Source organism: Oryzias melastigma, linkage group LG16, assembly GCF_002922805.2.
Source record: "Oryzias melastigma strain HK-1 linkage group LG16, ASM292280v2, whole genome shotgun sequence".
Classification (NCBI taxonomy): domain Eukaryota; kingdom Metazoa; phylum Chordata; class Actinopteri; order Beloniformes; family Adrianichthyidae; genus Oryzias; species Oryzias melastigma.
In genome coordinates, this window is record NC_050527.1 from 4,273,597 (window position 1) to 4,287,894 (window position 14,298).

The 14,298-nt window shown below is 39.6% G+C and overlaps 1 protein-coding gene across 3 annotated transcripts in view; it reads left to right on the forward strand.

Moving 5' to 3' along the window:
• The window catches only part of bcam (basal cell adhesion molecule (Lutheran blood group)), a 54,451-nt gene that overhangs the window by 32,807 nt on the left and 7,346 nt on the right, over positions 1 to 14,298 (forward strand). For all 3 annotated transcript variants that reach the window (XM_024267382.2, XM_024267383.2, XM_024267384.2), the window contains exons 2-12: positions 5,120 to 5,244; positions 5,362 to 5,575; positions 6,988 to 7,061; positions 7,153 to 7,249; positions 7,335 to 7,517; positions 9,554 to 9,675; positions 9,793 to 9,934; positions 10,439 to 10,554; positions 11,129 to 11,270; positions 13,088 to 13,212; positions 13,484 to 13,631. In XM_024267382.2, the coding sequence (XP_024123150.1) occupies positions 5,120 to 5,244; positions 5,362 to 5,575; positions 6,988 to 7,061; positions 7,153 to 7,249; positions 7,335 to 7,517; positions 9,554 to 9,675; positions 9,793 to 9,934; positions 10,439 to 10,554; positions 11,129 to 11,270; positions 13,088 to 13,212; positions 13,484 to 13,631 (1,488 nt within the window). The remainder of the gene's footprint in view (positions 1 to 5,119; positions 5,245 to 5,361; positions 5,576 to 6,987; positions 7,062 to 7,152; positions 7,250 to 7,334; positions 7,518 to 9,553; positions 9,676 to 9,792; positions 9,935 to 10,438; positions 10,555 to 11,128; positions 11,271 to 13,087; positions 13,213 to 13,483; positions 13,632 to 14,298) is intronic.

Genomic DNA, 14,298 nt, shown 5'->3' on the forward strand with positions numbered 1-14,298 from the left:
AGGTTTTGGAGAGGGGTAAATAAAAAAATTAAAAAACATACATGAACGTTTTGGCCCCACAGGCTCATTGAGCAGTCTACAAACCTTAAAATTCTGTGCAGGTCGCATGTGTGCCCCATTCAGGTTTGCCTATTTTTCGCCAGCAGACAGCTCGTATTCACCGTATGCAACAAGGCATAAACCACACTGCATAACATTAAAAAAACTATAATGTCATCAGAAGAAAACTCATATCAGAAGAGCTGAAGAATTGAGCTCTGTATTTGTGCCAGAGCATGTCAATAGAATGAATGGGTTGCGTGGGTGACTGTGTGTTTTCGCCATGCACCGCTCAGCGGGACACTTCAAGCCTAAGTGCTGTTTAAAAAGTGAACCACTTGATTTACCCACAAATTTTTGGACACGTTCCTGGCTTGTTTTGGCTCAACCTGTTTTCTATCCACTCTGCCCTGTTTGGGTTACATGGAGAGGTTGGGGGTACTGCAGTAAATCCCGGCCCTCATCAAGTGAGAGGTGTGTTACCCACTCGACGGTCCCTAACATGGCCAAACAGAGACAAATGACACAGCCAACTATGTAAAGCGAGCTTCTCACTGCTAAAAAAAAAAAATATTTGGACTCACTAATGACCGTAACATACATAATGAATGGACTTTCAGGAAGAACTCATAAAAATCCTTCTGGGATGCAGGGGGAGAACATGCAACTCCACACAGAAAAGCCCCAGGCGGGATTCAGGGACTTTCCTGGTCTGAGGTGATATCGCTAACTAGCGTGTACCACGTATCCTGTTGGCATAGAAACGGGATATTTTATTTATCTATTTTTGCTAGATCTCTTCTAAAAATGCAAAACATGAGAATCTGATAGAGAAAGAAAAAACAAAACAGAAGCAAGAGGCTGGAATAAAACAAAAAGTACAGATGGAAAAAAAAGAAATATAACAAAAGACAAACCTTCTGTTTGTAGCGAAACATCTTTTTATCAAACGTTAGCGCTCTATTGACCTTTGACCCTCATGTGATTTGCGGGTTGTGGTGTGTCTGCCCCCCCACCCCCAGTGGAATGTATTTCACTAACAACACAGAGGAACCGCAGTGTGTATTTTTGACAGCCTTTATCTCCTCCAGATATACTGTACGCCCCGTCTTGCCTTCCATCCTATGCCCCCTCCCCGTTCTTCACTGTAGCCTGATAACAAGGTGGCCATCGCTCAGCTCCTCTCATCTCTCTTTAGACGTTTTCAGCAAGTCCTCTTTCATCTTCTCCGTCTGCGCTGCTCCGTCTGGTTATTAAAACTAGCCTGTCAAATAGCTGGAATTCCCACAAGTCCTTCCTCCTCACTCTTGGCAGCATTTCACAACAAATAAATTATTCAGCTATAGATTTTGTAGTCGTGAAATTGACGGTATGATTAATTTATGTTAGTATACAAAATATGTGGGAATATGCAGTTTATAAGTGATACCGATTTTATTTTTGCTTTTCCGTTCTAGATATTTTTGTACATTACTTTGTACTCTTTGCCGTTATGTTTCTTTACAGCATTTAAAGTAAAATTTCCAGATCCGAACCCCTCTTATTATCACGATTCTTTCTTGATTAATTTAATTATTTACAACCCTGACATCAGCATCATTTGAGTGACAGCACGAGTTACATCTCATTTTAATTCATTAGCTGTATCAAAGCTTTTATCCTCTCGGATGCTTCTTTCCTGGATATTTTCCTCTAAGCCCTATTTGTGATGTAGTCAAGGTTTTGTATTGTCTATTCTAAAAGTAGAGAGTTTTTAAAAGTTGCTCTGTAGTGTCTCCGTTCCCTCAGAAACTCAATTTTGTCCCTTGGCTGAACACTCATGCATTGAAATGTGGGACACAGGATGCATCCTGATGTCTCTGGTGAATGGAGAACACTAAAAGGGACAATTTCTGGAGCTTTCAGGTTTTCCACCATTAGCCATTTTGAGTACCTGCTGTGATGAGATGTACAGGTCTACGTCTGTTTTTGCTGTGGAGAAATTTCTACAACATTTCCAAAGGAAGTCACGGAAAAGCAGTCAGAATTTGTTTCATTTATGATAGCTCCTAATGTCTTTCCAAATGTATATCACTTAAACGAATTAGGGTTCTACAACTTATTACCAAACAGCCCCACATGTTGCAGTTCCTCTGGACCGAACCATTGGAGGCAATTTTTTTTCGATTCTCATTTTTAAATTGTGAACAAACACTAAATTAACTTTTTTTGACTGTTGACCGCTATAAATATAAAAGGTCCTTGCCACATTTTTGATAATTTAAAGGGGCCACACCATGAAAATTCTACTTTTTAAGGTTTTGAGTGCATTTTACTGTTCATTCCTCACTTTAAAGAACCCCAAAGTGCCATTTTGATCTGTTTATGCATTTAAGAGTAATCCTCTAAAAATCTGCACTGTCTGCAGCAGCCCCTCCCATACCCATGAAAACGAGCAGGTGGTATCATGCTGACGACAGCACAATCGAGTCGTTTTACTTCCGGGTAGGAAAAGACTCATGTAAAATAACTAATATTTCATAAATAATTTGTTTTTAAGGTCCAAAGGTAATATATGATCATATATACAGCTGTAGTTCCCGCTGAAAGACTTACGAAAATCATGGTATGGCCCCTTTAAAATAAAATTGTTTAAATCCTGAAATTATAAAACCATCTGCGTGCTGCTACCTGCAGGTTGAAATTAGGTTTTACAGTTGAATTTTGTGATTGGTCAACTGGTGTGAGTCCCACATCATCTCAGAGGTTTTTGTCATCATCCTCTGCAGCTCTACTATAAAAGCCCTGCCAATCTTTGATTCCGTATCGGTTGGTCGTTATCGTGTTAACTTTAGTGTGGCTTGTAGGTGAATTGCTTTTGATTGTCAAAAATCTACTGGCTTGCACAACTTTCCAGTGGACTTGGAATTTAGGCAACAGTGGTTTAGTGCAATTGGAACTCCGTCCTGGTGGTGGATTTGCAATGTACGTTTCACTCTGGATTTTTTGCTTAATACATTAGCCTTTATTAGCTTATGATGCTAGCGTCATGAACCATGAGCGACAACCTCCACAGAAAAATGTTTGTGATGAAACTGGCATCGTTTTGCTCTGTATCTCTTTTGATATTGAAGACACAGAGTGGCTACGCTACCTCAAGCTAACCTGACTGTCACTGTTAATCACAGATCCAGACCACAACCTTTTTTTTTCATTTTTCAAATCTACGTTGAGGGTGGAGTCAGCCTCCAACTGTCCTGTTGTGTTAAACTTTAGAAGACAGATTTCACACCAAAATTAAACATGATTTATTTATTAACAGCATATCTCTAAAGAGGAGAGCTTCAAACTTTTTTGTTTCTTCTTCCAAAAGCTTTTCAAAAAGTTAAGCCAAGTAAACTTAAGTCAATGTAACCTTCCCACGTAAGACTTTATTTTCCCCTTGGAGAATTCAGTAGGTGAAGTAACATATTATCTGACCTGTGTACACAAGTCTATATGTCTGAAATGCTCCTGTGAAACTTGAAGTTGCACTGCTTCTGCAAAGTAAAAGGAAGAGATCCAAGTGATTTTTTTAATGATTTTTTTAAAAGCCTAAAATGTCACTACGCAGCAGACTACTGGTGTTGAAGGTGTCAAAGTTAACTTTATTCAAAGTTAAGATTGGTGCAAAGATTTTTATTTCTTGTGCATGCTTTTTTTTCTTAACTCCTTGACTCGGTATGAGTTTTCACCACCGTAATCCTCCATTGAGCTCATCCACGGTCCGTGCCTCTTTTATTTTATTCTTGTTCGGAGCACCAGCCTTGCATTCATTGAGCTGACATAAATGCAGCATCGACAACGCCCTCCAGGGCCAAGCCAAGACCAAGAACTGCGATAGGTGCATTCCACCAAGACAGAATTTGTACAATTTCACAACAGATGTCATGTTTGTGCCTGTTTACACTTGCAGCCCGACCCTCTGGTGCAAATCCTGCTGCAGTTGTTGCTTCTGGAACTGGACATCTGTGTGTCTGTTTGCAGTTTTTGTGTGTTTGCAGGCGGTAAACAGTGCAAGGATGACTGAGTGTACTACAACTGTGTCTGTGTGTGTTTCCTCCATTGTGGGCTTCTGTCGCTGATGTGTTTGTGAGGAGTGATGAGAGCAAATTGCCCCTAGGCAGAGCAGGAAAGGGCATGCTTCAGTGCTGACACGAAGCATCGCAGCCACCACATGGCTCTCACTACACACAGAGTCCTTGGAAGCCTAGAGGGTGTTGAGAATAATTTGGGCTTTAGACTATGAAACTCACGGGTAAGCTCTATTGAAGATTTAAAGTTTAGTTTTAAAGAGACAGCTTAGTGATTATGTTGAAAGTTATTATTTTTTTATCATTAGAATCATAAGAAATATCGATTTCAATGTGCATTTAAATCCACTTAAATTAAACTTTCAAATCCATTAAAGGAAATAAGACTCAGAAGACAAATTAAACAAACACGAAGTGCTGAAAAACAGCAGAAGTAGACGGTCTGAAAGTGATCAATGAAGATGATATTTAGTAAGAATGAAACTCATCATACAATGATTTAAAACTGAACTTTAGAAAAGAATAAAGGAAAATAATCCTCATCTCTGCAGATGATAAAGTTCAAAATGTGACAAACTGGCTGGCAGTTCCTATTAAATCAGGGCTCCCATACCACCGGGTCTGCTAACTGGTACCAGAGGTGGTATCGGGCTCTAACCTGGCACCCCACGGGCTCTGGTACCAGTTACCAGACGCAAAACTGCATCAGAACCAGACGTGCAACACAAACCCGGCACCGCACGCGCTCTGATACCGGTTACCGGACGCGCAATGGACCCGGACCATTGATTTATTTGAGCCTTGATTTGAATGTGGATTTAATGAAGGGGTTAAGCAAGATCTTGTAGATGTTTAACATTTTTTCATGAAGTTTACTGTATAAATAAAATTGCAAAATCAAAAAAAGATCCTAAATGGTTTGTTGCACATCTTTTGATGCCTAGAATTTTTTTTAAGCAATATTAAGCGTTTTTTTTTTTTTATTTCAGAATATGTATCAATATGTATCCTGTGTTTTTCTTTTGTAGGTTGCAGAGGAACTGTGACAGTGAAAGTGCCTCCTTATGTGAATGTGGTCAAAGATGAAACAGCAACCCTGCCCTGCACATACTCTGGAAAAATGCCAAGCAACTTAGTTATTTCATGGCATGCCGTAAGTTATCTCCAATTTGTATGTTGTCCCCATATTATATTATTTCTTTAAAAATCAATGCTCAAAATTTTTTTACCCTGTTTTGTAATATTTTATTTTTTCTTCCTTTTCATTAAGTATCACGAAGGCAGCAAAAAACGCATTGCATTTAAATTTGGGGAGGAAATAAAGATTGACGAAGCTTTTAATCTGGGAAAACGCGCCACTATGGGGGCTGATTTGAGCTTGACCATCACCAAAGTTCAACCATCTGATGAGCTCACCTACGTGTGCGAAGCCACTGCTGGCGCGGATGGGTACAAGGATGCCTCCACTTACCTCACAGTCTTCTGTAAGCAGATTGCATTTCTTTTATGCCTTACAACACAATTTACTAGAGCGCACTAAACTGTTAGTTATAACTCCCATGTGTTACCTGCAACATTAAAGGTCAGCACATCCCTTTAACTGGTTCTCCAGAGGTCAATTACCCACAATTTAATCACTTTTGACATAATTGATAAATAGTTCAATTACACTTGTCATGTCTGATATTTCTCTTTTAAATGGAAGTCCAGAGTGATCACTGTGATGCTGCCGGAGCAGCCTTCTCCTATCCTCCCCTCTGCAATTCAACCAAAAATAATACAGATTTATCTGCATTAAGAAGTTATCCTGGTCCCCCTAAATATGGGAGCATTCTGTTAGATTAAAAGAAAAATCTTTCATTTTTTTAAGTCATTTTCACTACAGGATAGGAGTTGTATTTGTAAACATTTGTGCTCTTATAAGCTCAAATGTTTAAACAGAGTGCATAAATGCAGCTATTTATTCTGAGCAGGTCAGTAAGTATTGAACAGTTGAACATTCTTACAGTTCTGTTTTGAAAACTGAAAACTTTCTGTTCACAAATTTAAGGGATTGACTCAATGTCAATGAACCTTTGAGTGTCCATTAGCATAATGCCAAGACTGAGTCATGAGGTCTCTTTACTGTTTAGCTTCAGTAGTTAAAACTAACAGGGAAGTGATTTAAACCCAAAACTGTCAAAAAAAATAAGGTTAGACTTTATTTACTGTTAAATAGATTTGTATTTTCGCATGTAGGAAAATACTTTTCAAAATAGATTTAAAACCGACATTTAAAAGAAAAAAGTAATTCTCTGCGGTAGTTTCCCCGTTGAGTGTCATTGACCAGGCGATGGCTCTTCAAAATGAAGCTGCAAGGGACAGAGGCTAAACCCCTATCTCGGCAATGGGCAGTGTCTTTGTTTTGGGCCCCCTAAAGAGCTCCATCTGAAGGGCTTTTTGGAGAGCTCGAATTTATTGAAAGAAACGGTTTGTCCTGCACAACAAAAGACAAGGTTCAGACTGGAGGACAGAAGCACAAAAAAATGGGGACACAGAAAGAAAAACACATCTACTGTTTATTTTGATACATTTTGGGCAGCTGCAGACGGCGATAAGATGACCTTGCAGAGGTGAGCCTGGGAATAAAGCAGAGGGTAAACTTCCACCTGGGACCGCACGTGTAAGGCAGGGAGAGGGAAGTGGGAGTGTTTTTGTAGTTTGACCCTTATCATATGAACCAGGTCACAGTGGAATACTATGAAGTTGGTTATTTACAGCGAGAAGTTAACTAGCCTGGGCAGCAGCGCCATGCTGAATTGCAAAGGGTTGAGAAGAAAATAATTCTTACTTTTAAGATAATCTTGACAATTATTTTAGTAAATCTTAGAAATCTAAAAATCGTGTTTTTTCTCAGATGCTCCAGAGGCCCCAAAACTTGAAAAGCCAACCGATCGAGCCATTTCAGTTATAAGCAAGGAAAGCTCTGAGGTTTGTGTGCTGTCTTTAGTTTACAACTTTACAGGGAATTGCACCTTCCACCATACTGTTTGTGCCTTACTATATCATTATTCCTCATCAGATTGGCACCTGTGTTGCAACGAATGTCCTTCCCCAGCCAAGACTCATCTGGTTCAAAAACGATCAGCCCATTCCCGAAGTTAAAGACAAGGACAAGGGTATGAGTCACCTGGAGGGTAGACCAAAAAACTGAGATTATTTAGTTGTTTGTTTACATGTTTTTGTTTATTTGCTCTTCTTCAGATACCTACATGGTTCCCATAGTTGTGAAGGAGCCTTCAGGTCTCTACACACTTAGGAACACCCTGTACATGAAGCCAGTAAAAGAGGACAAGAACTCAGTGTTCTTCTGCAAAGTGGAGTACAGGACTCCACAGAACACCACAGAGACGAAGAGGTCTAACACCATCACCATCAACCTTAACTGTGAGTGAAGGAGCAGCTCATCTTAAGCTGTGTTCACAATGGATGCAATTAGCTGCTGGATGTCTGTCCAACAATGTGTGCATAAGCTTGACGCCCCAAAGGCTGTGGGAGGAGCTACCACCAATTGTTTTTAGCCTGATCGCTACATGAAGCAGTGTATGTACAGTATATTTCATTTAAAAAGCATGGAAGACACAGATGATATATAAGCCTTGTTTTCTCTAAGCAATATGGTATTTTGATCATTTTTATTATATAATGGACTCATCAAGTCAGACTGGTTGTACCGTTTTTGGACCTGCGTTAATTGTAGGTCCATAGAAAATGGAATGGACCGGTTAGGGGGGAGTTACTGTTGTCACACAATTAAATCCGTTAATCAGGAAAAGGTCATTACGACAATAGAGAGGGCCAAACCAGCGTCAACATTTCACTGTATTCCTCATCACTGCCCCCAAGCTTCTCTGAGACAACTTTGTATTTATGAAATACCAAAAGCCAAGCAGAAAAAATTAGCTGCTGAAAGACCGTCAAAGTCAATAGCTTCACTTTTGCTGTAGCCGCACTACTATGATGCAATAAGCAGGCGATCTATACCCCACATGTGCCTTGATGCCCCAACTTTGAGTGTCCTGCATTAGTCTGAAAGGGGACAAAATAAGAACAAATTAGAGGGATTTTTTATTATTGTCTCAATGAAAATATCATGAGGTTCAGGAGGCCCGAAAAGGCTGCCTCCCCATGCTGCAGTTGCTCCCCCGGGGGCCGGGAGATAAATAAATAAATGGTCAGAAATGCAGTTTGGAGCTAAATTTTCTTTACACATGTTCTCCACCATGAAAATAATGCCACAAGAACATGTTATGTGGGTCTTAAAACAAAACCCAATAAAAAAACACACACACATTTGAAGTCATTAAATGACATATTTTCATTCATTTGTTCAGCTTTTAGTTTATTTAGCAAATGAATAGATTTAGAATTTTAGAATTTTAGATAATTCCTCTGATTCTACACCAGAAAAATACAAAAATAACAAAAAGGAGCATAAAGAAGAAGAAAAAGAACAACTCTGCCCCTTCCTGAATTGTTGTTTTCAGCTTTGGCTTTTGTTGGTCAATCGAGTGTTAATCATATTAAACTGTGTAGCATAGAGATATATTATCTAATGGTTTTGTTGCCATCCCAGTGAGGCTATTGTGGCAAAAAAATGTATAACCCCCAATGAGGCATTTCTCTTTATAAAGGAGCCTAAATGACACAATAATGTTTCAAATTTAGCATTAAGAAGGCATCTTTGAATTTCATGAATGATGGAATGTCATGAATGATGAGCAGTTGCAGTGCCTTCATTGACTGCTTTTTTTATTCATTATACTTAGTAGTTCTAATTTATTGCTTGAATCATTTTATTTTGCTTTATTAAAATGATTTCTACTCCAAATTTAGTGAGATTTTGCAACCATTCCGAATTTAATTTTGACAAATTTTGTCTCAGTAATAAAAAATGCTCAATTTGAAATGTAAGAAGCACCACTTCCATAATTCCACAAGTCCTTTTATCATTCTTGCACTTTTTATCATGATGAAGAGACTCCTCTACCTTTATCCCAACCGGCAGATCAGTGGGGTATTTTATCTTTAGTCAATGTCATGTGAAACCTAACCAACAATGCTTTTGTTTTAATTTGTAAATATATTTAAAAAGTATAACACTCAAGATATGTAGAGCCCCATAGTGTGCCTTATCAGTGAGTAAAACCCTACCTAAAAATCTTGAAATAACTAACTTTTGTGTTTATAACAAGCATAACTAAGACCCAAATAACCAAACTGTAAAAAGCAGGAAAAGAAGGCAACAGAAATTTATTTTAAATTTTAAGAAAAACAATGATGTATTGAAAAAAGAGTTTCTGGGAATATTTTTTTTCTCTGAGGTGAAGATAAGAACTCTTTCTCGCTTGAGAAATGCAGGCAGTCAATTTAACCTCGGAAGGAACTTTTATATTTTTCTCTTTTTTTTCTTGTCCCTGCAGATCCCTCTGAGAAAACAACTTTCACCTTTCTCAACACTTCTCCAATCAAAGAGGGTGATAAAGTTGAGATGAAGTGTGAGACTGACGGAAACCCTCAGCCCGATTTTGAATTCTCTAAAGATGTATGTAAAAACGAAAGAATATTTTTTCTGTTGGTGTGCATTGTCTGATCACAAAAAAACATAATAAAATCATCTTGTAAAATTCTCAACTAAGATTATGTATATGTTCATTTTCAGGGAAAAGATATCAATGGTGAAAAGGGACTTCTGACGCTGGAATCTGTCAACCGCACGAACTCTGGTGAATACGTATGCAAAGGCCTTGACTATGATGCCGGTGACAAAGACCTGACAGCCAAACTCAACGTCGTGGTCCACTGTAAGTGTTCTACAAGCTCATATCAACGCACAACACTGGAGATCAAATCCAGCTTCCATGAAGATCCGTCGATGTCTCATTTGCATGGTTTCTTCCTCACAGTGACTAAATCCTTGAATTATTGAGGCTAGCATTGGATGAGGTTCGACGAAATCCTGCCAGCCAAATGATATCAACTTAAATTTTTCACAGTTCATCTGTGACTTTATCGTTGTCCAAACCACACTGCTTAATTTGATCTTATCATCCACATTAAGCATTGATGGCCGTGATAAGACCTAGCTCGGGTTCCTAATTGGTTTTAGTTTAATATTGGCTTTCAACTTCCAAAACAAATATCACACTCTGCTCTCTGCTGCCACTTAGAGAGTCTTATTACATGGTTGTTAAAAAGGTGTGGAGGGAATATGAAGTAGCGCATCTTCCACTCCATTTGCAAACCACTGATTCTTCTGGCGTCTCGCAGACCTTCACTCGGATGTTGTTTGTTTTTCTCCTGGTTAGACATGGACCCAGTTGTCGTGAAACCTCTTGGGTCGCAAACAGTCAGTTTGGGGGGGAAGATGGAGTGGAAGTGTGACGTCAACGCATCAGACAAGCATACGCTTCATTGGAAAAAGGTTGGTTTTCTCTTTTATCTTTTATCTTTAGTTTCAAAGTGATTGCTATCCATTATCATAGTTTATTTTGCCATAATACCAGTCTACAAAATGTATTTGTAATTCTGTTTGAGAAGTGCATGCTAGTTAGGTTTGCTAACAATAATTTGACAAATGAAACGTTTTATTACACTGTTGAAAACTACTATTCCTTGATGAGCTTAGTTTTTTCCTAATGTTATGAGCATGGCGTTCCTGCAGCTTTAGGCTTGTTTTTGCAGCTTCAGTATCTTTGTTGCGTCTCCTGGGCGTTTCAGGCCCAGGCAGAGAATGTGTTGTTCTGAAGAGGAATTCCTGTGAGAAGGAGTAAAAAAGAATTGCAAGAGACAGGTTTATCATTGAGGATGATCTGTTATCACTGCGCTGTCAAACAGTGCGTATGTGAAGATCGCTCTTTTCCCAGCGCACCAGTGTGCCCTTCGGTGTAGATATTCTCAGTTCAGTTCGACTCTTCTGTGCAACAGGAGAGCAAGAAAAAAAAGGGATGATATTGCAGGTTACAGCGGGTTTTATTTCCATGTCTGTGTTTTTCCAGGGCTCTAAAACTCTTTCCGAGGACGGCAACTTATTTTTAGACAATATTAGCTATGATGAAGCGGGAGAGTACATATGTGAAGGAGCTGTCCCTTCTGTGCCTGGACTGAAAGTCAGTGCAAGTGTCAACCTGTCTGTTGAAGGTAACAACGTCACACATGTATACATGTATACATTACAGAGGCACACAAACACAGCCTGCCTTTAGAAAGCCTGGATTACGGATGTGCTCATTCAGCCATAATCCGAATGACCTGATCCAGCAGCCAGTAATTTGGGGATAGGCAACCCTGCCTCAAAAGACTTTTAAAGTATATCGAAGCCCACAGTTTTCAAGAAGTTAAAAAAAGTTAAAAAAGATTAATCTTCTAAACCAGAGTGAGAAAACGGTAAACTTGTTTTGCTCTAAATATGATCAGTAATCCATTAAGTTATGCTTAAATCGCACCCATACAAGGGTGGATCTGGGATAATGACATATGGGTGATGCTGTTTGCCTTAAGGTGCACTCACACCAAACGTGATGCGTCTGACAAATTTGCATGCCCCGCCCCCCTTTCATCGCGTGACAAATTTGTTGGTCGTTGCCTTTCTAAAAAAATGTGTCCCAGAGTTTGACGCCGCGGCCCCATGTGGAAGGAGCTACCAGCCAATGCATTTAGGGTGATGCTAAGGAACAGTCTCTGGATATCTCACTTAGAATGTACAGAAGTTCTAAAAAAAACAATGGTAATCAGGTCTCCATGTTTGACTATCTGTCAAGGATTTTTCCCGCCTTTGCCTCAAACTAGACGGATAAGCTCTTCAACCCTGCGGCTCCAGCGGGTAAATGGAAAAGATAGAGGTTCTGACCAAAAACGCTCGCTTTGGTTTAATATTTTACCCGCTTATGGTGTTACTGAAAACGTCACATGCTCAAAGCTGAGTTCCTATGCAATGTGGCGATTTGTCAAACTTCAGATATTTAAATTTTTGGCTCCGCCACCCAATTCGCGCCTTATCACTCAAATTGAGCTGCTGCCAGACCTTCACGCCGAGCCACTCGCTCAAATCACGTCGCGGGACTTTAGATCGCCTTATGTCTGTTCTATTGGCTTAACATGGAAACTGGCCGCCTCCGCCACGAATTGCACTCGGTGTGAATGCACCTTTAAACCACATTCTAGTTATTATTAAGGTGCGCGTACTGGCTCCTTACTGATGCATGCAGTGTGTCCGTAGGCGCACACACAAACTACACTCTAATTTTCCAATTTCCTTATTTCTAACAATCCGGCTGCACACACAAAGTTCTTCTCCTGTTCTTGCTAAGTGTCCGCTAAGACCTGTCGGCTGCAGCATGCCTGTAAAAAAAACTGTGCACCAACATTTTTTACTCTACAGACTCACCAAATGGTTTACGATAATAGCATTTTGTGTTTTTCCACCTTCATGTCCCGTACAGATTTGCCCATTTTGGCGCAAACAGCCCGTGTCCACCCATAAGGGTAGTTATGACTGAGGCATTAAGCAACACATTCTATCAAATGATGCATGTCTTTTGGTAGACACAGCCAGACACAAAGTCTACACATTTACACTGACACTTCCTCTTTAGAAACATTAGACATAGAGACATTAAGACCATTCTAGTTTTAAACCAGTAATGTGTGATTATGCTCTTAAACTACAATCTGTGGTCAAAACAGATGCTATTGGGTGGTGAAAACACAGCGACCAAAACAAGAAGATCTGATGAGATTCAGCTTGTGTTAAATGTTTGGTCAGTCTTGCAGTTTTTGTTGGTATGAGAACATGTACTTCCAAGTTTTTACTTGGGATGTATACCAAAAAAGTGAAAAATTATCTAGTACAGTCTTGGGATATATCGCGAGACACGTATCGGGATACATATCGCATTGCCAGCACGCATCCCAACAATCGTTGTCGTTTTACTTCACATTCTTTCTTCCCTTTTCAGGAAAACCAATTATTGCTGAACCTGCTATTGGAGAGGTGTCAAAGCAAGGAGAGCAAGTGACCTTGAAATGCGTTGCTCATGGTGAACCCAAACCCCAGTTTACATGGGTTCCCTCGGCCAAAGAGGTACACAAACAGACTACAATAAAACAAAGCAAGAATAGACCCATTATACCAGATTTCTTGGATTTTTTTATTGTACCTTTTGCTTTAAATTTGACCTTTCTAGATATTTTCAGTATGGCTGTGAGAATAAAGAACAAAAGGAAGCTATGCTGGCTTCTAGTTATGGGGGATGAATGTAAATTGGATTAATGACTTAAACTGGAGAGTACAATGCATTACTCATCATTTATAATGACATTCTCTGTCTTTCTTTCTCTTTTGTTCCATATAGTCTGTTGCAATTGAAGGCAACATGATAGTCAGCACTATTGTCCTAAATGCCACAGCTGACATCATGAAGAACGGGGTCAACTGCACAGTCAGCAATAAATTTGGAAAAGAAACAAAGACCCTCACAGTGGCAATCATGGATGACCGAGGTCAGTGTGAAAGAAGCACCTGCAAGTTTGTTTGGTTTATTTGTCTTTCATCAGAAATGTTTTTAAGAGTTTTATCAGACGGTGGTGCAGTGGTCGGCGCTCTTGCCTCACAGCAAGAAGGCCCCGGTTCAATTCCTGGCTGGGACTTTTTTTTTGTGTAATTTGCATGTTCTCCCAGTGCGTTTGTGGCTTTTCTCCAGGGACTCTGATTTCTTCCCAGTCCAAAAAATGCTTCATAGGTGAATTGGTGACTCTAAATTGTCCGTTGGTATGAATGTATGAATGGGTGTGTGACTGTGGCCCTGTGACAAACTGGTGACCTGTCCAAGGTGTACCCCACCTTCGCCCAGCAGTCGCCAGGTTAAAACAGGTTCAGAAGATGGATGGATAGATGGACTCCAATCTTCAAAGTAGATTGGCATATGGAGAGATGAGTCACAAATATTTGTTTATAGCGATTACAAAACAACAAGAAAGAAAAATATATTTAATACATTAATAATTATTTAATGAAAAGAATGTATATTTAAAAAAAGCCTATTAAATCCACTATTGTCACAGACAACTAACTGTAGCAATATTTGACCCATGTTTCAGGGAGGAGTGAACTGTTGTCAAAGACATGTTCAGTGACCTTTTGGGTGGTTCAACCCGACTGTAACTGCTT